General features: G+C 41.3%; 2 protein-coding genes across 11 annotated transcripts in view; one reads left to right on the forward strand and one right to left on the reverse strand.

Moving 5' to 3' along the window:
• The window catches only part of ATAD2 (ATPase family AAA domain containing 2), a 31475-nt gene extending 15879 nt beyond the window's left edge, over nucleotides 1–15596 (reverse strand). The window contains exons 1-14 of one of the 3 annotated variants that reach the window (XM_069005426.1): nucleotides 15514–15596; nucleotides 10820–10959; nucleotides 10259–10308; nucleotides 8732–8912; nucleotides 7598–7694; nucleotides 7109–7157; nucleotides 6662–6772; nucleotides 6118–6199; nucleotides 5077–5169; nucleotides 4050–4158; nucleotides 3540–3655; nucleotides 2642–2816; nucleotides 1918–2006; nucleotides 1058–1217 (exon numbers count right to left, since the gene is read on the reverse strand). In XM_069005426.1, coding sequence (XP_068861527.1) covers nucleotides 1058–1217; nucleotides 1918–2006; nucleotides 2642–2816; nucleotides 3540–3655; nucleotides 4050–4158; nucleotides 5077–5169; nucleotides 6118–6199; nucleotides 6662–6772; nucleotides 7109–7157; nucleotides 7598–7694; nucleotides 8732–8912; nucleotides 10259–10308; nucleotides 10820–10908 — 1401 coding nt within the window. In that variant the 5' untranslated portion in view covers nucleotides 10909–10959; nucleotides 15514–15596. Of the gene's footprint in view, nucleotides 1–1057; nucleotides 1218–1917; nucleotides 2007–2641; nucleotides 2817–3539; nucleotides 3656–4049; nucleotides 4159–5076; nucleotides 5170–6117; nucleotides 6200–6661; nucleotides 6773–7108; nucleotides 7158–7597; nucleotides 7695–8731; nucleotides 8913–10258; nucleotides 10309–10819; nucleotides 10960–15026; nucleotides 15318–15513 lie in introns of those variants that run through there. The other 2 variants (XM_069005424.1, XM_069005425.1) reach the window with 2 other exon arrangements.
• Nucleotides 15597–15619: 23 nt separating this feature from the next.
• NTAQ1 (N-terminal glutamine amidase 1) overlaps nucleotides 15620–24622 on the forward strand; it is a 35223-nt gene continuing 26220 nt past the window's right edge. For 2 of the 8 annotated variants that reach the window (XM_069005430.1, XM_069005433.1), the window contains exons 1-5: nucleotides 15620–15703; nucleotides 15879–15978; nucleotides 16654–16704; nucleotides 18718–18866; nucleotides 19178–19302. In XM_069005430.1, coding sequence (XP_068861531.1) covers nucleotides 15630–15703; nucleotides 15879–15978; nucleotides 16654–16704; nucleotides 18718–18866; nucleotides 19178–19302 — 499 coding nt within the window. In that variant the 5' untranslated portion in view covers nucleotides 15620–15629. The other 6 variants (XM_069005429.1, XM_069005431.1, XM_069005436.1 and 3 more) reach the window with 5 other exon arrangements.

Raw genomic sequence — 24622 nt, forward strand, 5'->3', positions numbered from 1 at the left:
ACCCCCAAACTTATCTGCAAACAAATTTTTCGCAGAAAATTCTCTCAAATCCAGCAAAATTTCATGGTGACAGTCTCATTAGTTCATCATATTTGCTCTTCTGCCAGCTCACGCAAAGAAAACAGTCCTAGCACTCCATTCCCTACTGCTAATGTTACTACCAAGCAGAACAATAATTATGACTCAAATTACTGCCACTCATCCAGAACATGTCAAATGTTGCCTATACCCATCTCTAATCTTAGCAGGACTTTCACTGAAGTATTTCATGGTATACAGACTAATTATGGCAGATTTCTGAAATTCTTCCACAGTGGGGTAGCATGTATTAGATCTGTTTCATGGCACCTCCTCTCCTTGTCCTGTGAGCAGATAAAAACTGAAGAAAAATGTTTGTATTAAATGCACTCTTTAGTGCACTTTTACTAGCCTTCAATCCAGCACTTTACAAAAAAGTGCTAAGAAAAAGAACTGCATTCCAAGTTTTGCCCACTACCCCCACCCACAGTATTTTTTTTTATTGCCTATTGTCATTGAACAAGAAGCTTCCCTAGCCCTGCACCTGTGCAGTGACTTCAAATTTTTATCCAAGTCCCTATTACTAAGTACCAGAAAGAATATCAGTTCCTAACATACTTAATTGGTTTCAGCACCAGTCTGGATCAAAGTTTTTGTTACCAAAAAAGAATTCTTGTCTGCACATCATTTCTTTCAATTTCACAGCGATATAGCAGAACTTCTTTAATTCATACAGTCATTTTTAAACATTTCAGTGAGTAGCAGCACTCCATTTTCTTTGCTGGTCACAGAGAAACCAAAACTAATTAGAGAACTAACTACCTATTAGTTAGGTGAAGGCAATCAGCTTAATGATACATATTCAGTGCCAGGTCTGCCCTCCACAGTACAGCACAGTCTCTCCAGACAGCCCTCTTTTGTCCAAGCAGTACAGTACTGAGGAGACTGTCACTGCTCCACAATCCTGCTGTGTTGCAGGGGTTTCTTACAAAGATGGACTCTGCCACACTAAGCACAGAGGTTGAGTTGAAGTTCTGACCTCTTTGTTTGGCAAGCTGAAGAGGAATTCTCGATCAAAGCGTCCCGGTCTTCGTAAAGCAGGATCTATAGAATCCAGCCTGTTGGTGGCTCCAATTACCACAACCTCTCCTCTGCTGTCTAAGCCATCCATAAGGGCCAGAAGTGTTGATACAACAGAACTAAGACAAGAATACAGTTTTCACTCAGCAGTTTAGTTAATTTTCTTCAGTTCCACATAATCACTAATGCTCACTCAAAAAGGACAAACTCTTATTCGTAGATGCTCAAAGACCTAGGAGAAATTTTCCTACATTTTAGAGCTGCTTCTGAGAGTCTCCTTTCTCAGGCAAGCTAGCTGTAAACAGCGTAGAGGGTTTTGTAAACCAAGACTTTATCTCACAGATGCAAACTTGTTATGCACAGTCTTGTTTTCCACACTGAAGAAAATATTTTGAAATGGGCATCATAGCATTCAGCCAATCACTCTGGGAAGTGTATGGTCAAGCACCCAATAATGTTATACCACTTCTGCGAACAATGCCATATAAATGGGTCTGTAATTAATTAAATAATCCCATTTATCCTGGACTTCTGTGAAGTTTTTCTCACCGTCCCTGTGGACAACAGCAACACATTGATAAAATGCTGACAAGAAAAAGACCAATCATTTTAAGACATAACAAAAGGTATCACAGACCTTGTGCTGGTATCAAGTTTAGTGAATTGTTTTTAATTACTATTTAAAGATAATCTGAAATTAAGTAATACTTTATTACTAGTTTTCAGGATAAATGAATGTGTCACATCAAGTTAAATAGGTTGTGGTCTTTTTTTCACAAAGTTCAAGCAGCTTCTAAGTTGACACAAAACATGCCCTACCTATGAACCTGGTCTTGTTTACTGGACCGTACAGGAGCAAGACCATCAATCTCATCAAAGAAAATAATTGAAGGTCGCATCTGGTAGGCCTACAGTGAAAACACAGGAATATTGACATCAGGAAAACAGCACTGTTTGGAGAAGAAATGCACAAACAACACTGTGATTGCAAAGTCACTGGAAGTAGATTTTTCAGATGAGCATCAGGGATTCCTACTCATTGATCCACAGTAGTAAAGTGTCATGAGTAACAGAAGGCAGTAGCCTAGGTCAACCCACTGAGATGGGTGACAGGAAACAAATCACACCACTGGTTTTTACAGCTATTTGGCAACCACCAAGAACAGACCCAGGACTTAACTGTACTACAAGTTCTGGAAGCAACCTTTGTTACCAATTTAAAAATAACCATGGTTTCAGCCTGCATTTTTTTCCCTCTGACCAAAAGTCAGCACTTCTTGAAAACTTTTTTGTGGCTGTTTGGATTTTTCTTTCCTGAGGCAAGGAGTTGGGGGTGCATGTTGCTTTGCAAGGTTCTCTTGACTGCTTCACTAATTTTTCCTAATGCATCTCAAAACTTCAAGCCCCTAAAAATGTTACTGAAAAAGGAAACACTGACAATCCCACTTCAATGGAAGGAGTTGACAAAACATGAAAGAGAGTTGTTCTTGACCACAAAGTTAGTTACAACTCAGACAGAATGTAATGTACATTTCAACTGTACCTGATCAAATAACAAACGAAGCTGTCGTTCAGATTCCCCGACCCATTTACTGAGGCAGTCAGCACCTTTTCTCATAAAAAAGGCTACTCTCTTGTCCCCTTGGCTACATTCATTAGCAAGTGCACGAGCAACCAATGTCTTTCCAGTCCCTGGTGGGCCATAGAATAGACAGCCTCTGCAATTTTTAAAAAAAAGAAAAAAAAATATTCACATAAGAAAAATATCAGAGAAGTACCTGTTACCACCCTCATCCCTAAAGCATACAACTGTTTTCTCCTAAACAAAGCTCTCTTCATTGTTTATAATACTTTTAAAGTTACAGAAACCAAAGAATCTGAAGTCCTATTTCAATATACCATGACTGAGTGCTGATGACCAAGAACATATAAATCTAACAATTAAATCTCTAATAACTTCATTTCATAACACAGAACTCATTCAGCTGTGTAAAAAGTGGACAGATGCATTTTTTAGCCCAAGCACAACAAGCACTGCAAGGTTCTAGCTACAAGTCAAATCAATTGTAAAACTGATACTGGAACTCTTGAGAAAAAGAGTTGGTGGAACAGACAATTGGACTTCCACAAAACGAACTGCAGTTGACTACCACTTACAAACTGATCAAGTCCACTTGCATGTAGAACTCAAAACCACTCCACCTCCCCCTTTTGAAAGGCAAGACACTTTTAAAACATAGTCTCACCACACTGTAAATCTTTGAACCTACATGTATGCTGGATTCTATCAGTTTTTTTAAAAATTACTTTTTCCTAGTGCTAAAAAAACCCCAAACAATCAACACTTAAAATTCTGAAGCGTGGAAACAACAATACCACAGCTGAGTATTTTCCTGAAAATAGGTGAAGTAGAATTTACAGTTTTAAATGGCATCCCTTACCTTGGAGGTTGAATTTTGAACCTCTCAAAGACTTCTGGATAAAGCAATGGAAAAACCACCATCTCTTTTAAAGCTGAAATGTGGTCAGAAAGACCACCCACACCATCAAATCGTACCTAAAGATGAAGACACCATAACACATTTTAGATGTTAAAGCTGTAACCTTGATAGAGTTCTATCTTGGGGTGACTTTGTGATGAGTATCCCATATCGCTGCCCTATGCCCAGAAATTAATTCTTGTGCCTTTCTATGCCTTTAAACTTTATTTTTCCCAGACCTGGTGGGGGAGGGGTGGTTGTGCCTTCCCTCAGAGGATATATTTCTAAATTTGGCCAAACCGGAACATATTCCATCAGAAATTAGATGTCAGCACAAAGGAAACACTCATGCCAATTTTCAAACTGCTTGAAACAAAACTGTAAGCCAAGGTAGTTGTAACAGGACATTACTGAAAGCTTTCAAAATTACTGAAAATGTTTCTCTGACACAATGAAGTAAAAAATACTTACTGAACAATCTATTTGCACTGGATCAACATCAGCCAGACTCGCTCCAATTTTCATGCGGTCCTTGTGAACTCCCTTTAAATCACTTTTCCGAAAGTTGACAGGAAGAGACCTGATTTGAATTAAGGAGAAAAGGAAAGGTGCTTTCTAACTTAAAGTGTGGATTTTTGATTTTCTAATAACAGCAAGTGAATGCAGATGACCTCATAAATGAGTATAAACTTCCTGAATTGTTAAATATTTGTTCCAGCTGTTTTATGTTTAGTGTCCATGAGTAAAGAAAGGAAAATGATCACTCCAGATATTAAACTGAGTTAATTATTTTAACAGCTCTTAGCACTTACGAATATCCATGACAGTCAACAGAGCATATATAGGAATACAAGCTTAGAACAAATTATTCCTTATGTGCAGACCATGGATTGACAGTGATTCGTGTGAGGAAGAAAACTGCCCCTCCCGATCCCCAAACACACTGACATCTTTCAGATACTTTTAACGTCTATATTCGAAAAGTTACAGCCCAACAGGATACTTATTTCAGTTGGTATTAAGATTATAAAGGCTCCCTATCACTGGCAGTCCTTCCCAAAGCCTCTGGAACCTGTGTGCCAGGAGACTAGTCAGAAAGACATCAGGCTGAAAACATATTTGTTAGACTATTACTAAAACAGTTTTTCTAGAGCATTTGTTAAGAAACCAAATCTCTGTCGCTTCCTCTATTTATAACATTCTCTGTTATGGTGGTTTTCTTTCTGAATCAGCTACCATAAAGCACAGGAGCAGCAGAATTTTATATTAAGAAGTTTTATCAAAGTGTTGCTACCCCCCTTCTCACCTAGAAATCAAATTGCTTATTAAAATCAATTCTAAAAATCCAATTGTAGAGTCCAGTTACAGCTGTATCAACAGATACAATTGCCAGAATTTACAAACTGAACAAGATTAAGATGGTTACATCCTCCTGACTGTGAAGTGTTAAGTCATCCCAAGTAAACTCCGTCCTCCCCTGTTCTCCAATTGCACTAACCTTCTTAAATTTCTGTTCTTCCTCTGCCTCTCAAAATCCTCTTCATCATCAGATGAGGAAGAGGAATCACTGCTGGGGACTGTGTGTCTCCGTCTGCACACATTCAAACAAACAATTAAAACAATTAAAACAAACACTAAGTAATATCAAGATTTAAGTGAACACTATCTCAGTTTAGCTTGAGATCTAGTAAGTTTCCAGATAATTGTACTGCATGTGAATCTGATTTTAAAGTACATTATGTGATTTTCCTTGTGACAGCAAAACTTGATTTTTATTAGGAAGGTAAAATGTTTAACCAGTGTAAAAAGAAATATCTTAACCAAGTTACGTTTTGTCTACTCTTTCACTCACAAATCAAGTTTCACTTAGCATTATGTATCCATTCTGTGAAACATCAACCTTTTAATTTCAAAATTTGGTTTCAAAACCATCTCCTTCCATAACTGCCTGCTTTCAAGGATGCTAAACAAAGTGCTCCTATCTAGCAAGGAATGGCATTCAACACTTGTAGGATCCTAAACCTATTTGTCATTGCTACTCCAATTTGTAATTTAGAATTTAATTTAGCATTTTTCTTGCTTTAAGTATAGTTTCATACAGAAACTGATTCCAAAGAGAAACCAGAATCAGTATCTGATTAAAAAAAAAAAAAAAAATCATTATAACTTCCATACAGGCTCTCTCTCTAAGTGAATTGTCTTTGGTTTTAAGAAAATAATTTGCATCCTTCAAGATACAACTGTCTGAGATTTTCAGAGGGAGAATTTGGCTTCAATTCCAGAACAAATTAATTCAGTTATACAATGTTAGCTATAACCCTCATTATCACCACAAAAACTGCATTTTCAAATAAAATCTAATGGCCAGTAAAAAGGATGGGCTTCCCCCCAATATTTGCTTTCTTTATACTCTCAGACTACCACAGCAATAACCATACTGTGAATATCTAATTACAAGTCCAAAAACTTTTGAAAGCAGTATTCAGTCATGTGACTGACAGCACTACTGAGAAAGAACTATCACTAAACAAACTCATACCTGTTAGTTCCCTTGCATGAATCTCTCTGTCTGACAGGCGAAGAAGACCTGTCAGCAAAATACATCTTACGTTGTTTTGGTTCTGCAAAAAAGGTTAGAATAACGTTACAAACAAGTTTAAGAGAAAGCAGGATACTAAAAGAGGCAGAGAATGGGATGTGTATCACCCATTTCTAAGCTCTGGGGAAGTTTCAAGGGTGGGAGGGAAGAGGTTTTTTTTAAAAATCAGTGCACAATAAAAGCAAAAACATACACACCTGATTTTTAAGAACTGAAAACCACAAGAGTAAGATCATCAGGTCTGTTTAATTACTATTCTTTCAAGGATACATAGGTAGTATTTTTATTGGAAAACAACAGTAAGGATGCCAAAAGGCAAAGAAATAGAATGTGCACAGTATATATGCATTTAACAAAATGGCAGGTAAGATATTTAAATAGATGTTGAGTGGGTGTATATAGTTTCATTCTAAAAAAAGCCCTGTAACACTCCCACTTCCATGCAAGAAATTAGTTCTTAAGAGAAGTTGTGCCTGTAACCTACTTTGCAATGGAGCTTGATAACGCTCAACAGTTTTCCTCTGCCGAAAGGAGTAACGCTTTCGAGTGTCTTCACCATCGTCTTCTTTGGCTTCACTTTCTTCTGAGGAACCCCCTGTGTATCAACATTATGTTCCACTGTTTAAGTACTGTTGCAAATTATATGAAATTTTAAATGCACTACACTTATGTGTATCCCCACTTGTCCACAACCTTTTCTAAGCGCTTTGGAAAAACGACAACCTCTTTTTTCCTCTGAAAACCTGTTCTGAGCTCACTACAGTACAGCCCTAGAGTCTGTGACTGTGGCTTGTAATGCCAGTGGCAGCACAGATTCTTTTTAATAGATGAAAAATACCCAGTAGTTCATCCCATCTCAATTATTTAAGACAAAGCTTTTGGCTAGAGCATAGTCAAGAAAATTCAAAACAGAATTATCCTACAACACTACCTTGATTATCAGCTATTTCTTCATCAGTCCTTTCCATATCGAGGCTTTCCTTAAAATAAAAAAAAGAAACATGAAAGACCAGTCACAAGTGAGCAGAAAACCTGTGGGCATATTTGGTGCCTGTGGAGTATCATTACCAAGGCACTCCATATACACAGAAGATTTAATGATTGTACAGCAAGAGAGAACAGGAATATCATGCTAAAATCCAGGATTAATAAGATTAATAACAAGGGTTTCCACTCTAAAATAGGAATGCAGATCCAAATAAAAAATCTATTGAAAGCAGGCTATGAAGATGTTTAAAAAACAAATTGACTGCCATTCAAAAGGACAGTGGATTAACTTAATTTAATAAAGCAAAACTAAAACAGAGGAAATATGATGGCTGTCTATCATTTTAACATGAGTTCCTCTCGGGGAAGGGAAATAGTTTCCTATGTGAAATACCCTATTTATACAAAAACAGCAAAATAAATTAGTATCTACTTCTTCTGTGTCATGGAACTCCTCCAGGTCTCCCATCCTTCGCCGTCTACGCATCTTCTCCATGTCATCCATTTTTTGCAAGACTGCTTCTGCAGTACTAAGATACAAAGTTGACATAAAAAACCAAAAATATGCAAATACAAAAAAAAGCCCATTTAGAACAGCAGACAATGACCACACCATTTTAATACAGTGTGCACAATGCAACAGTCATTGACACTTAGCCAAATTTTTTAACACTACTTAAAAATTAGGTCAAATGTTTACTTTTTTTATGGAGAGAATTAAGAACAAATGTTTGAGGATTTGCAAACATGCATTATTTTCAGGTTTATTTACCCCTCTTGCTGAACACAGTAAAAAAAAACCCCAACTATTTTAGTAGGAAAAGAGAATTCTGAAGATCATAGTAAGGTAACAAAGAAATTATGGCAGCTTTTCATAGTACTTAGGTTGCTCTGCATGATAGCATTGAGTCACTTGGTTCACAGCCTTCTTCAGACAACAGATTGGTTATTCTTCTCTACACTGCTATTAAAGTTTCATGTTGCTTTTCAGTGACTACTTATGCTAGACACAACATCTTACTGCTGTTACACTTTGCAAACCTTTCAGAAAACAAATTTCAGTCTGGGCTTCACAAGGGAATTAAGCCACAGGCAGAAACACTAGGATTGCTTCACTTTGCCAGTATCCAACTTTCCTTAGTATCTTAAGTTAAATCTAGTGAAAGTCACAACATAAACTGATTGTTTTGGTTTATAAGAAAACATTTAAACCTACCCAGCACATAGATACCAGACCAGGCTGCTCAAAGTCCCAATGTGACCCTGAACACTTACAGGGACTGGGCATCCACAGCTACTCTGGTCAACATATTCCAGTGCCTCAGCACCCTCACAGTAAACAATTTTGTCCTAGCATCCAATCACTCAGATCTAGCACATATCTAGCAGCTCATAGGGAAGTCTCAGCCTGACCAGTGAATGCAAATAGCTCTTGCTGCTAGGAAAAACAATACCTTTTCTGCTGTGAAAAGAAGGAGAAAGTCCCTAGCCATATTTTGCCATAGTACATAGAGCTGCTAATAAGGCTCATTGTAGTAGCTTTGCAAGATGAGAAAAGCCTCCTTACTTTGTTATAAGTTTGTCAAACAAAACAGATTCATTTGTAGTGGTGTAACGGCTTTGTCGAAGCCTGCAGCTGCGGCGAACCTCCAAATCTCCATTTTCTTCATGGGCTTGCTCAGCAGCTTTTGCATCAGCTCTGGTCTTCAGTGTTCTGGACACTAAAATGCAGTAATACATAAAACTTCCTGTGATGGGAAATATGTCAGTCCCTTTAATTCACTCTTGCTCTAGCAAAATGTAAAACCTCCTGCCTTTAACTGATTTTTAAAATTTAAATACTGAATTGAAAGTTATTTTTGTGATCACAGCATTCAACTTAAAGTACTTACGCTTAAACTACATATTTGAAAGTCTGATTTGTATAGCAGCTTTTTCATAGACTGGAAAGCCAATCTGATGAAAACAAACACCCAGCTTTGGTTCCATGTAGGAGGCAAATTTATTCCAGTTACCTCTCCCTGGGAAAGTGAAAACAACAAATGCCTACCTCTAAGGTGTTTTCTCTCCATTCATGTAAAATTGTATCTAATAGTTTTTTCTAAAAATTGCTTATGTGGGAGGTCTCTTCTAAAGATGCACAGTTTTGGTACACTGTCTAAGCATGCATCATTTTCATTTTCTGCACCATGACACAAAAGCCCTAGAAGACAAGAAATGCCTCAAGATAAACTCCTAAATATAAAGAACTCAAAAATGCTTGCTTGCTTTAAAAGACATCTGCCCAATATTTACCAGACAGCATCCTTTGCTGTGGGTTCATTACTTGTACTATCATTAAAACTGTCAAGAGAGTTCAGTGAGAGAGTAACAGATGTATCACCACATTAGTTTAAACACATCATCATCACCAATTATAAAACTAACTTTGAGTTCAGTAAATAATAGTTTACATTGCCCAAGTAGATCTTAAGTTACTACACACAAAGTGCATTTTGGGTCCCTTCCCACATTCAGCCTGTAGCTGGCACAATGCTGCCTGGAGCTAAAGGATTTTCCCAGCTGCCACAAAGTGGCCTTAAGGCACCAAGCCTTGTGTACTCAGCATGGCAAGTCAGTTCCAAGGTGAAATGCTCAACTTCAGGGACACCTTCCCCACACCAGTGTGCATCTCGTGACTGAATTACGTTATAACTGACTTTTTTTGCAATACTGCAATATCTCCTCCTACTTGCAAAACTGATTTATAGTTAACCTGTAAAGTTAACCAGTTCTGCAGACTCCAGAAAATGACTCACACAAAGAAACAAGAGATAAGAAACAGATTCTCTAACACCTAAAAATTCAGGAATTCACACTGCATTCTTCCCAAGCCTGAAAGAATTAATGGCATCTTCTCCTATCTGCACCTACCTCTTTTCATAGAGCTCAATGGAAATCCCTATCTTTGTTATATCTAGTCTCACAAATTCAGGTGATTTTGGCTGATGAGTTCAGAAGTTTTTGGGGCCAAGCTAAATGGACAAAGTGACCAAATGCAATCCTTCTCAGATATCCAGCTAAAAAGGAATCTTAAGGAATTATCACTACTTACCTTCTTTATAGTCTTCCTTTTTTGGGCCTGATTTTGGCTTTGCCAACTGCCTACATTAAGAAAGAGAGGAGAAGAAAGGAGAGCAGAATTGTATTAGAAGTATTGTACAAAAGTACTGAATCACATTGAATTGCAGTTGCCCCTAAGCACTGGGGAACTTCAATCTGGCACTCAACGTCATGCAAAGAAAAGCCTGTGGACTCCAGGGAGAATCTGGATCCCGAGTCTGCTGTGTACCATATGCATGCAGTTCTCTAAGGACAGATTATTTCCCAAGTTGCTCATCTTGACGTCTCAATAGGGCAGGTAATATCTCAGTAACCTAAGTGGAGGAGAGATCTCAAAGGACCCAGGAGCAGATACATGCCTTTTGTAGAATCAGAAGACTTTTACTAAGAAGAGTGATTCTAGTTCTAAGACACTGGCACTGACATTAACATACTCATACTCCCTTGTGGGTTTTTAGCTGTAGATTTATCATGACATGACTCACTGTGCATGCTTTCACTTTTCCTTTTCATTCATACTTAAATAAGAGATTGAACACCTAAAATACAATACCTCGAAAAGTGTCGATTGACATTTTCACTTAGTATTTCCATGCTTTTGTCAAAGCTAGAGTCTGAACAGGGCGCCATGTTTTTTCTCATCGATCTTAAACAGTGTCCATTGAAACACTCAATGTTGCCAGAGGAAAATTTCTAGGAAAAGAAGGAAGAATGTATTTATCTGAACCACTTACATTGCCTCATTTGATCAAGTTTAGTCTGTTACACTCCTGACTCAAGAGTGTTGCAACTAACAGCAGGTAAGCCTCGAACCACTTCTGCACCAAGAAGTAGCTCTGATGAAAAAAACCACACCAGATTTCAAAGAAAAAACCCAAAATCTTTGATTTCAAACTTGGTTCAGTGACCCCAGTAACCAAAATCTCACTTATAACACGCAATTGAATTGTTCCATCCCTTTGGGAAAGGCCAAATATTATACTATAAAAGGAGGGGTTTGGAGCAAAAAAAAACCCAAAACAAGAACAACCAAAAAACTGAGCAAAACAATAGAGAGAGGAGAAAGCTCCACTGCTTGCTTTGGATCACCTGATGGACTGTGTCACTCCTTGTCTCTGAAGGGATGACTTTAGGTGACCTTTGTGCCTCCCAACTGTCTTGGAGCAGACCTGGCAATATTTACTTAGATCTATCACTAATAGATCTCTGTCACTATTCCTTCTGTAGCAGCCCATATTAACACTCTGTAGTTGGTGCATTTACCACCAGCAACTCAGAATCTGCTTTCCTGTCGCTTCAATTACCCGCACTATTCGCAAATCTGGATCCTGCAAGTTCCTATTGAACTCGGCCAGGCTGATAGTGTCCAATGGGCTATAATCAGGACTTAGGCCCAGCTACACCCAGCTCCTCTGATCTCTGAGGACCAGCTGAAACCCAAGGGGGTTCATTTTCTGCCAGATTTCTGTATCTTTAATACAACAGAAAAATTCCTAGTACTGGCATTAAAATCTTTTTAGGAGTTTTCCTCCTGTCTCTGTTCCATTTATAATGGCATTCAGAGGGATATAAAAAGATCTCCTTCAGGAGGATAGCATTTATCCACAGAAAACCAAAAGGAACTCAAGATAGAGTTCTTCATGGATGTTCATCTTGCTCACGTTGGTGTTTCTGCAAGGAGGGTGCTATTGACTTTTACTATATGAGGAAGGCTGCGATGACCATGCGAAGGGGCTTGTTCCATTTACAAGCCAAGGTCTCATGACAAGTATGCCAAACTAAATCTCACACTGAAAAGGGCAGAAAACAGACCAGATTATTCTATTTCTTCACACTAATGGTACCAAGAGGTAATTCCACCCATTGATGGAGATGATGAGTGAAGAAGGACCACAAGGATGTTGGGAGGTTATGCAGGGAAAAAAATTACAAGGGTCAAAGCCCAAACAGAATTTAATCTGACTAGTGCCGTAGAAGACAACACAAAACATTTTTACAAATACATCAGCAAGAAAAGGAAGACTAAAGAGAATCTCCATTCTTCACTTGATGTACAGGCAAACATATGACAACAGATGAGGAAAAGGCAGAGGTACTTTGCCTCAGTTTTTAACAGTAAGACCAGCAGCCCACAGACAGGGGCAGAGAGCAGAATGAAGCCCCCATAATCCAGGAGGAAACGGTCAATGACCTGCTACACCACTTGGACACCCACAATTCTACAGGTCCCAATGGGATCCCACCCAAGGGTACAGAGGGAGCTGGCAGAGGAGCTTGCCAGGAGCTCCTGAAGTGAAGTGAAGCCAGGACCTTTCACTTTTATAGAATCATTAAGGTTGGAAAAGACCTCCAAGATCGAGTGCAACCTCTGAACGATCATCCCCTTGTGAACAAAACCACAGCACTAACTGCCACATCCAGTCATTTCTTGAACACTTCCAGGGGTGGTGATTCCACACTTCCCTGTCCAGCCTGTTCCAAGACTTAACCACCCTTTTTGTGAAAAACTTCTTCCTGATGTCCAGCCTAAATCTTCCGTGGTGCAGCTGGAGGCTATGTCCTCTTGTCCTGTCACAGGTTACTTAGTTGATCCCCTACAACCTCCTTTCAGGTAGTTGTAAAGTGATAAGGTCTTCCCTGAGTCTCCTTTTCTCCAGGCGGAACACCCCCAGCTCTCTCATCTGCTCCTCATATGATTTACTTTCTAGACCCTTCCCCAGCTCTGTTGTGTTTCTCAGGACACATTCCAACACCTCAATGTCCTTCTTGTCCTGAGAGGCCAGAAATGGACACAGGATTCAAGATGTGGCCTCACTATTGCTGAGCACAGCAGACAATCTCTGCCCTGGTCTTGCTGGCGACACTGCTTCTGATACAGTCAGGATGCCCAGACAAAAATGGAACTCTGCAGTACACTGCCCTCAAACATAGGTCACAAGAACAAACTTGTTCAGCTTGGAGAATTATACTAGGGTTATAGACCTGGAGATACATGGCTTCCAAAGGGATAGCAGCCACTTTGGATCTCACTGGGAAACTCACTCATGAAACTTTACCAGGACTGGAAACCTGGAAGAGAATAAACCCAGCAGATGCTGGATGTTTGCTGCACACTTCTTACTGTCTATGGATGAAATGAGCTGTATAACTAAAGATAAACCTGCTGATATCAGGAAAAAAAGCAAAAGCTACCACCACCAAGTTCTTGCATATCAACAAGATAGGAAAGAGGCATCAGGACTTGAACACAGAGCCAGCACCAGTTCCCATAATCTGTCAGATGGGGCACTTCTACATTAACTCTATGGTTAAAACCTCCAGCAGAACCCAGCATCCTTCACATGAGGTAATGACTCCATGCTCAAGACATGGGAAAGGTCTACAAAAAGGAAGAAAAAAAAAATAAAAACAAGCCCAAACCAAAGAATAACCTCATAAACCAGTTTCATAACAATGATTCTGCTTTGGTTTCAGGGATGAGTTTACATTTAGCTTCCTCATTCCTGTTTTCCACACTGAGAACACATGCCAGCAGTGTTATCTGCCTAATGCTGCACAGCCTTCCCTCCTGTGCAAAGGCTGAACGAAGCCCCTGAAAACCATTTCTAGTAGACACTGCAAAAACAAAGCAGTGATATTTAAGTAGATTCCATTACTCTTTCTAAGGGGGGGGAAAACCCACCAGTCGAAGGATTTTTTCCTTCTTAGTTCAGTAGTCTTGATATAATGGCAAAAAATATAAAATTAATCCATACAACTGAGACTCCTGACAGACTTCTGCTGGAAGGAAACTGTCTGTGAGGAGCATCACTCCAAGGCAGGGCTCCCTTGAAGAGCAGACCACTTCTGAGTCGGATCTGGTCTACCTTTATTAGTCACAGAAATGCAGGACAGCCTGCAGAGAAGAGCCTGACTTGGAAATAGTAGAGAAAAGTTTTAGGTTTTGAAGGCTATGTTAAAAACAATGAAAAACTAAATGATTCAGTTATTAAAGTCACAATGCTGAGATGCAGAAAGCACAGGCCACTTGATATCCTTTACCATCATGCAAGTTATCTGTCTCTCTTCTAGTAGGGTAGATCAAGATTATAGAAAGCTTAAGTAACATTTTCACCAGTTTAGGTTAAGCACTTTAATTAAGTACAAACGAGCCCTAATTTCTAAACAGAGTTTTGTTTTTAGAACATCCAAAGTACTATTTGGATACACTTGACTAAGGAGCATTGACAGGCCCTCCGGGCCAACCAGAATGTACTCATTGGCCCCATATATTTCGTGTCGCGCCGGTTTTGATGCACTCCTATCATCTAAACAGAGAGCGCTCTTATAAGCATTACTGCAACTAAAGCAAAGAGGCCTCTAAGATCTTTTTAAGATAACTTTTTCAGATAAGGAACTGAACCAAAATAAATGGGGATGGGGAAGGACATACAACACACCAAACCATGAGGCGATGCAGGTTTATATTCCATGGGACGGGCTCTCGGCACGCTGCCACAGCCCCCGGACCAGCGCCGGGCCGCCTTTAGCCGCGGGGCGGCCGGGAACGGGGGGCAGGCCGGCTGCCTCTTCACACACCCCCAACCGCAGCTGCTTACCCCAAACACTCGGTTCTCCCCTCTTTTTATCCTCCACGGAACACCGCTCCCCAGCGCTTTCGCAGCTCCTCCCAGCAGCGGCTCCCGCCGCCACTTCTCCGGGCCCACAGCCCAGTGCTGCCCGCCAGGCCGTGCTCACCCCACCCCCACCCCGGCACTCACGGCCTCCTCGGCTCTCCTGGTCCCCCTGGATACCGCGGCCCTGGCGGACCCGGAGCGCGTCCATACACGGTGGCTCCTGAGCGAGGGGGACTCCAAGGAGATAAACTCGGAGCTGGAGTCCAGCAGGTCGAAGGGGGGCCGGCGACAGCGACTGTCGCGGGCAGCCATGCGGGGCGGACGGGCGGCGCTGCTCCGCAGGACCACCATGGCGAGCGGGGACACGGACCCGCGCCCGCCCGTCCGCGCGCGCCGCCCGGATCCCTCCGCCACGCTCCCTCCCGTTCCGCTCTTTCCTGCGGCCGCTACTCCCGGCCCGCGCGGCGGAAGGACACGCGGCGCGCTGCGGCTCGCCAAGTCACACGCGTTTGGCGCCGAAAACTCGGAGCGCTGCGCTCCCCGGCGCGGGGCGGGGTTGGCTCGGCGGCTCCGCCTCGTCCCTCCCCGCTTGAGGGGTTCCCTGCTCCTCTGGCCGCCGCTTCGGCCGTACCTGAGAAGTGCCCGCGCCGAGGCGGGATGGCCGTGCTTTCGTCGGGGACGGCGTAGCGGCTGCCTCCGCCGGGCCCAGCTCTTCCTGCGCCACGCTCACCCCCGCTCAGAGCAGCCATGGCGCGGCCCGAGGCCGCCTATGAGGCGGCGGTGCCGCCCCGCCCAGCCTGCACCTACACCAGCTGCTACTGGTAAGGGGGACAGGGGTGAGGGCGGGCGGGTGCCCCAGCGTGAGGCGCCGGGACAGCCGGAGCCACCGGCGGGAATGGTGCGGCTGCGGGCTGATCACACTCCTGGGCTCGTTTCTCGTGACGAGAAATGAAGTTGGAGGAAAACAAAGTAAATAATCGGTTTTGTGTTTTGCAGCGAAGAAAATGTTTGGAAGCTTTGTGACTACATCAGGAGTCAGGATCGGTACCCTTTAGAAGAATTTTATGCTGTTTTCATATCCAATGATAGGAGGATGGTGAGTCAATGGGATGTGATCAGAGGCAGCTATGGAGAGGCTCGGGCCTTCAGACCGCAGCCCAGTGTAGGTGAGACATGGTCCCAGCGATCTCAACCACAGCCCGGTGTTGGGGAGTGAGCCTTTAGCCCAGCCTGCAGATGAGATGCAGTCCAAAGCCGTCCTGTAGCTCACTTTGGCTTAGAGGTGTGCCAACCACACCGCATAAGATCTTTTAATTATCCACTGCATTTAGGACAGTGGGAAGAGGCATGGTGTCCCTGTGCACCGTGGGAGTAATGCTGTCTGTAATCTGTCAATTTAAGAGAATGGTTATGTTTATAAAATCACAGGACCTTTAATAACCATAAGGTTGGAGCAGACCTCTAAGACCATCAAGTCCAACTGTTAACCCAGCAGCACTGTGTTCACCCTTAAACCTTATCCCCAAGTCTTTTGGATGTTTCTGGGGATGGTGATTCCACCACTTCTCTGGACAGCTTATTCTAATGTGGCCCAGAATAGTATCTCCAATTTCATGCTCCAGAGAGAGAAACTGGAAAAAATTTTGTTACTGCAGCACAGATGTAAGCCGAGGAAATTGATAGGTTAGCAAAGAACTAACCAATTTACCTGAAATTACTCTGTATTAACCTAAAAGATTTTATTCACTTCAGGTTCACTTATAACTTTCAGATTCCACTCTGGAAGCAGAAATCTGGACATGGAGATGAGCCTGTTGTCTGGGTAAGGCATTCATTGCTCTCAGTAATTTTGAGTGTGTGCCTCTGTGGTTGATAGCTGCAGGATCACACATGAGCATGTAGCAAACTGTTCATCTGAACAAAGTGGAACACTTTTTTACTCTGAGGGTGATGAGGCACTGGAGCAGGTTGCTCAGAGGGGTTGTGGAGTCTCCATCCTTGGAGATTTTTAAAAGCTCTCCAGACACAGTCCTGGGCAGCTGGCTGTAGGAGTCTCCTTGAGCAACAGGTTGGACCAGATGCCCTCTTGAAGTCCCTTCCAACTTCACACATTGTATAGTTTTGCGTTAATATTTATAATTCTTTTACAACAGATTTATAAATAGCCTAAATCTGGTGCTCCTTTGCACCATCCATCATAAATTATTAGTGAGGCAGTCAGTAAAACCTACAGGTGACAAGTCTTAATATTAGTAAGAATGCATAACACATTTGTGAAAATTATTATCTGGGTATCGAGGCTGACAGCTCTGTAGAATTGTAGGTAGATTACTTTATTTGTAAGAAGTAGATGGATGAAAATATTTATGTAGGCCTGCCAGATGATAGAAAAATACAAACTATATATGTATTCAGGTGTCAGCAGTTAAACTGACCCATAAACAGTGGCTTTGAAGTGTCATTTGATCAATTAGTGTAGTTCAGTAATTGCTGATGCAGAATTCCCTGGTATCATTATAGAACTCCTTTCAGTTACCTGGCACAGAACAAACTATTTCTTTTGACAATTTCTGTTTCTGAAATTCTGTAAAGTAATCTGCAAATTTCTGAAGTTTTCTGATTTCTGAATCATTCATTCTCTTCCAAAATATTGGTATCTTTACAGTACAAAAAAAAAAAGGTTTGGTTTAAAAAAGATCCGAGTGTTATAGAGATGACCTAAAAAGGAATAGCAGAGTCAGGAAAGGCCATGGCAGCATGTGGATTTCTCATAAAAATTAATGGATTGAAAGGTCTTTTAACTTTGATGTTTCAGTGGATCATAGGTTGTGTAAAGTTTGTAAGTTAATTTTTCTTATACTCTGTAACAGGTTTTTCTAAATACTGTTGAATACAGTTGTGAATGTGTATTGGTCTGGTGAAGTAGTTTGCCCAAATCTTTTTCATTCAAATCTCTTTGTGGTTTTAATATTGAAAATGTCAAAAGACAGTGCTCAACCCTTTTTGTGAGTGGATTCAATGTAAATTTAAGTAAGTTGTTAAGGGCTACCTTCAGTTTAATTTTGGAAAACAGCAGTGCATATACCTGACACTTAACATCAGTAACTGCAGCATCCGCAAACCTCCACCTGTGTTTCTTACAAGTTAAGGAATAAAACTGCACTGCATAATCCAAATGTCTTGATAAAATAGTTGCCTTGAAAAAGTATGATAGAGTACCCACAGATATTTTTTCCCAGCTTCCAGAGCTGCTACAGGAAATTGTCTTACTCCTGTGGTCCTCCTGAGCTGTTCACTGGTTTTTCAGTGGTGTGCTGGTTTTTCAAGTGCTTCTGGCAGCTGAACACTCGACACTCAAATTCACAGACCGTGTTACTGCAACAGGTACAAAATCTCTTAAAAGAGATCACTAGGTAACTTTAATATTAATCTATCATTGTATCTTGCGAGTTTTTATTTATGAATGGGTCTTAAGAAAAAAGTGCTTAACCAAACAACTTTTGTGGTTAGATGTGGAACGTGAAAGAAATTTTCTGTTTTCTTAGGAGTAGCATACACTTCAGTTTAGCTGTCTTGGCTTAAATCAAAGGAAGCTGCAAAGAAATGGGGAGAATACCAAGGTTTCTGGAAGAGCAGATGGGCAAGATAGGCATTAGGAAATCTCTCTCCTGGTGCCAGAAATGTTACAGACTTAATATTCCAGGACAGAAAGCAGTCTTTAAAAAAATGATCTGAACTTACACTTTTAGGAATCTTTTTTTTTATTTTCCCCCACTCTCTTTGCCAGTGTCTCATTAATGGCTGTTTAACTAATAGCCATTACCTTTCTTCCCAGGACTACCATGTTATTCTACTTCATGTTTCCAGCGGGGAGCAGAACTTCATTTATGATCTTGACACAGTGTTGCCGTTTCCATGTCCTTTTGACGTGTATAGTGTGGAGGCCTTTAGGTTGGATGACAGCCTTCGTCCAGAGTTCCACAGGTGATAACAAAAAATAAAGACTATGAAATCAAAGTTAAAGTTCTTTGTGTATGCATAGTAACAGAGGTTTCTTTGCTATACTCCAGTAAAGTAAATGCACTGTGTTACTTTTCTAAAGCTCTTTACCTTAGTCATCAAAAGCTCTTTTCTTTCCTACTGTAGCTTCATGTTAATGACTTGGCCCAACATTGCTGGTTTGTGTATTTAATAATGTTAGTGCTCCTCGATGAGAGGAAAGTACTCTTGTTCTGAGCGATTAATGCAGTATTGTGTACATGCATCTCTTAATACAATTTTGCATTTTTATTTAGAAAAATCAGAATGATTCAAGCAGATTTGTACTTGAAAACATTTGCTTCAGACAGATCTCATATGAAGGATGTAAATGGGAAATGGCAGAAACCTCCTCCTCCATACCCTTGCATTGAAACTGCAGGTAAGCTCCCAGAACTACTTCTTCCTGCTTACAGTGCTGAATGAGATAGTCCAGGATGCACATGGGAAATAAATAACTTCTGTAGCATTTGTCCAGTCAGCTTACTACTTCATATGGGAAAAAGTAGGGCTACGAAGCATTTGGTACTCTTTTTTGAACACATAGTCTAACATACCCATTTACTGTTATCAAACTTTAATTACTGATCTTCATAAACTGAGCAGAGAGTGAGAGGTAAGTAATACTCTTCTCTCACTGCAGCAGGGAACTGAAGCAAACAGGCCAAATGACTTGTTTAGGGGCCACAGAGTTTTTAAGACACTGATTATAGCACACTCTAGCACACAGATCCCATTCTGGCAAAGTAGTGTTGGCAGGAGGAAGTTTTCAGGCTCTGCTCAGTGTGGTGGCTTTGCCTGCATGAAGTGTTTGAGGTTTCTCTACCAGGTGAATTGACTCCAGGATGTCTTAAGTCACTGGCAAGTTGGCAAGTTTTTCCCTAAGCCTTAAACCTCTTTTAAGCGATAGCCTGGCCAATCCTCTGGGCCAGGCAGAAAGAGAGGTAAAGACTTGCGATCTGTTCTGTAGAGGTGCTTAAAACATTCTTATCACACAGCACTTCAGCTTATTCTAATCATGTGTTTTGCAAGCTGACTGACATTTGCCATGTGTGTGTTTGTTTGTTCTCTCATTTTCTTCCAAGGAAAGCATGGTGAAGTTTTGCTTTGAAAGAGTTTGAAAGAGTTTTCATGTTACTTCTCTGCATGTTTGGTTTTGTTGATGTTTTTATAATGCAGTACTGGTATGTGTTTATGTTAGAGAAGGCATGGTCAAAGAAACACGTTTTGTCTTTAGGTCCAAGTGTATTGTGGTTTGAAGTTGCTGGGAAATGAATTCTCTCTTTGCTTTGGCTTCTAAGGAAGCTTGGTGTTTTATGTAAGAGTAGAAATGAATTATGAGAGTGAGCAGGAACACAGATGTATCTTTGTTATGAGGCTTTACGTGTTTTCTAGACAATCCAGGTTATGAACCACCTTGAATTCTAAATCTTAGTTATTATCTTCAGCAGAGTTTTATGCAAAGATACTGTAGGGAGTGTAGAAGTCCTGAACTGCAGTGGATGGTTCTCTGTTAGCTGGAGCCTCTTAGGTGCTGAGAACTTTTTTGCCTGTGGAAACCTTGTTGTTTTGATAGCTGAGAGCTAATGAAAGTGTGAGGAATATAGATGAGGTCAGACCAAGAAAGCAAAACAGTTCTATTCAAATCAAAAGAGTAAAACCCATTACTCGTAGGTAGTAAGTTACAGAATGACTCAAACAGTTGAAGATGTGTACATGTGTCTCTAGCTGGAGTAAATTACTCCATAGCTGCAAACCCTGTAACTCTCCCCTTACCTGTCTTGTTTGGCTGAGCTTTACCTCACTGGTGAGCAGCAGCCACAGGCCTCAGCCAGCCTCCAGATTGTCTCTGTGGTGCTGGTAGATAGTGAAAGGTATGTAGCTCTTACTTCCTCTTATGCTTTCATTCTTTGTTCTCTACTTTGCCATGTTGAATGAAGTGTCCATAGGTCATCCAGTCCAACATCTACCCAAAATGGGGATTCCTCAAGGCTCTGTCCAGTCCGGTCTTGAATACCTCCAGGGATGGTGATTCCACCACCTTTCTGGACAATGTTCCAATGTTTGACCACTGTCATAGTAAACAAAAAATGAATAAAAAATCCTAGTATATGAACTGAATTTCCTGTGTTCCAACTTGCTTTTTTCACTTCTTGTCCTGTTGCCAGGCTCCTCCAAGAAGACTCTGGCTCCATTGTCCTACCTCTGATCAGGTAGATGTAGGCACCAGTAATGTCTCCTCTTCATCTTGTCTTTTAAAGACTGAACAGACCCAGTTCTCTCAGCCTCTCCTTGAATAAAATATTGCCCCGCATCAAACAACTTGATTTTCCTCTTCTGGGCTTACTCCAGTATGGCCATGCTTTGTTTTGGTTTCGGGTTTTTTTTGTGCTGAGGAGCTCCAATGGACATAGTATTCCAGCTCTATGCTGATGTGCTCTGGTCTCCCGGTCAGTTGCCTGAAAGAAATTTGTGACCTTGCACCCACTGAAGGTGAAAAGTCATTCACTAGGGAACTTCAAGGTCTGAGTCAGAACAGGACTAGATTGTCTCAAGTCTAGGACGTCTAGTTCAAGTTGTCTTTCATTTAGTACCAATTCCTCCAGCTTTACTTTTTGTCTTCCCTCTGTATTCTCTTGAGATATTTAATAATGATGTGTGCTTCAATGTGCACAGTGCTGTGAGTCTGCAAGGAGTCTGGGTTTAACTGTAATGTCTCAGCACAGTTTTATCAGGCATAAAGCTGCCTTATTTTTAATTTGATGTAAAACTGGGTGGCAGACCTTTTGTTATCATAAAAGAGCCTGGGGTATTAATGTTCATGTCCATGCCAAATTCCATTGCAGATAACTGTTTTCTCCCGGCCGTTTCATGTAGATAGAACATTCTGCTTTCCATATTGATTTGTGTTTGCATTAGATTAAATTATTTGCATATTTCATGTTAGAGGTGACTGCAATATAGTGGCTGACAGAATTGACCCGATATTGTTTTAACACCAATTTATTTGTGAGGCACATTTCTATCAGAGTCGGTTTGTTTTGGTTGTTTTTGTTTATTTATTTATTTTTTTGCTTTCATTTAGAGTAGCCAGAATCCTAAGCTTTTGAGAAGATGCAAGGTTTTTATATTCCTTCTGTTTCCTATATGTCTTCTTTGATGTTTGTTGCAGTTTGACCCTGCCTGGATGCCAGGTGCCCACCAAAGCTGCTCAATCACTCTCACCCTCAGCTGTACAGAGGAGAGAAAATATAATGAAAACTAATGAGATGAGATGAGATGAGATAAGGATGGGGAGAGATCACTCACTGATTACTGTCATGGGTGAAACAGACTCAACTTGGGGAAATTAGTTGAATTTATTACCAATCAAAATCAGAGCAGGATAAAGAGGAGCAAAACAAATGCTTAAAACACCTTTCCTCCTTACCAGTCTTAACTTTATTCTCAATTTTCTACCTCCTCCCCCCCCTCAATGGGGAATGGGGGTTGCAGTCATCACAGGTTGATTCTGCCACTGCTGCTCAGGGAGAGGAGTCCTTCCCTTGCTCCAGTGTGGGGTTCCTCCCTTGCAGTTCTTCATGACCTTCATCCCACAGGCTGCAGATATTGATGAGCTGCTCCAGTGTGGGTCCCTTTCCACAGGGTGCAGTCCTTCAGGAACAGGCTGCTCCTGCATGGATTCCCCGTGGGGTCACAAGTCCTGCCACCAAACCTGCTCCAACGTGACTCGTCTCTCCATAGGTCTGCAGGTCCCTGCCAGTAGCCTGCTCCAGCATGGGCTTCCCATGGGGTCACAGCCTCCTTTGAGGCATCCACCTGCTCCAGCATGAGGCTCCTCCATGGCCTGCAGGGGCACAGCTGCCTCACCGTGATCTTCACCACGGGCTGCAGGGGAGTATCTGTTCTGGTGCCTGGAGCACCTCCTGCCCCTCATTCTTCACTGACCTTGGTGTCTGCAGAGTTGTTTCTCCCACATGTTTCTCCCACTCTTCTCTGGATACAATTACTTCTGTGCAATAGCTTTTTAAAATTTCTTAAAGGAAGAGGCACTACGACAATGGCTGATGGGCTCAGCCTTTGCCAGAGGTGGGTCCATCCTGGAGTTGGCTGGCATTGGCTCTGTTGGACATGGGGAAAGGTTCTAGAGAAGCCATTCCTACAGCCCTCCCCTGCTACGAAACCCTTTTGGAATTGAATTGAGGAATCTCTATCTGTAACAAATTGAGCGTTTTTCTCCTACTAGTAACTCAATAAATCTCTAACTGCATTTGTCCTGTTCATGGGGTTGCAAAATAAATCATCAAAAATAAGTTTACATGGAGTCATAAATTCCAGTCTATGCTTAAAAAAACTGAAGGTGGAACAAGGTGATTTTTTGTAAAGCATTTTTCTAAGAGACAAACAACTCCAGTCCAATCAATATAACAACAAAAACAAACCCTCTCAGACTCCTCAGTATTTTCTCAGAACTCACATGCTAAGCATTAGCCTCTTGGAACTGGCTCTGCTCTAGCTGTTTCCCAGAGTTAGGCCTTTGTGGTTTTTACTGACCTTGCTCTGGCCTCTGTTCTGCTCTGCTGCCATGGATGCCAGGAGAAGCTGGCCAGCCTAACTGGCTGCACAGTCCTCGAACAGCTCTGCTGGACTAAACATACCTGAGCTGCAGCAGAATCCTCTGGTCCCACCTGTTTGCCAGTGACTTCCTGTTGAAAGGAAACAGGATATTTTGTTCAAATAATAAAAACTATGGTAATGAGATTTGGTGAACAGATTCATTATTCTAGAGCTGGTGAGCCCAACCTGGGGTTTTCTTTTAAATCTTCTTTCCACAAATTAATGAGGTCTGATTCCACTTAGTTTATGACTCGGGATGAGATCAGCCCTCCTTACTGCAAGCCTGTGTAAAATACAGCTTGCACAGTGCATTTCAAAATTACTCAGAACAGATGGTCCTATGGCTTATGTACAAGTGTTAGCAGCAGCTCTAACACTGAAAAGCACTGGTTTGAATTTCAGTTCTCTCAAGGTGTTTGGTAGCACACTTGCTGGATTGATTTGTAAAAGCTTTTTGTTCTTTTTATTGTTATTAAAATCCCTCATAGTCAATAATGGGGTTTTACTTGGGTTGTTTTTTTTTTTTTAATTTTGAAGAGCATGAGTAGGACAGCTGAGAAATTGTGGAGACACTGTGTATCAAACAGATATATAACAGGAAAGCTGCTAGACACAGGCCAGGCAGATGTCTGCAGTTGCTTTATCTCCTCTCTGAAGTAGTGGCAGGATCCTGGTGAAAGTGAAAAGGAAGGCACTGATAGGGATACAAGTAGCTCCTATGCACTTCATGGGAACCTTCTGCTCCTCTCATGTGAGAATAAAACTCCAGTCTGTCAAGTTAGGTCCTTACTTCATAAGCTTTTCGGGAAGTAATGAATCAAGTCATATAGATACAATAAAGACACAAGTAAGAAGTATTTAAATTCCCAGAGTGGCTTATTGAAATTACACTACTTTCTGTGAAAGATAATTAAAAGTGGTGAGCTGTGTTTTTACACTGAGATCAACCAGGATGGTTTGCACAGTTATATCTCAGCTGTGGAGACAGCAGCCCCCCAGCTGAGTGTGGGAAGAGTCCTTCTGACTTATCTCCCTGCTCAGACAGGGAGGAGGATCTGAAGAGAACTGTAAACACCTACACAAGT

Source organism: Aphelocoma coerulescens, chromosome 2, assembly GCF_041296385.1.
Source record: "Aphelocoma coerulescens isolate FSJ_1873_10779 chromosome 2, UR_Acoe_1.0, whole genome shotgun sequence".
Taxonomy (NCBI): Eukaryota; Metazoa; Chordata; class Aves; order Passeriformes; family Corvidae; genus Aphelocoma; species Aphelocoma coerulescens.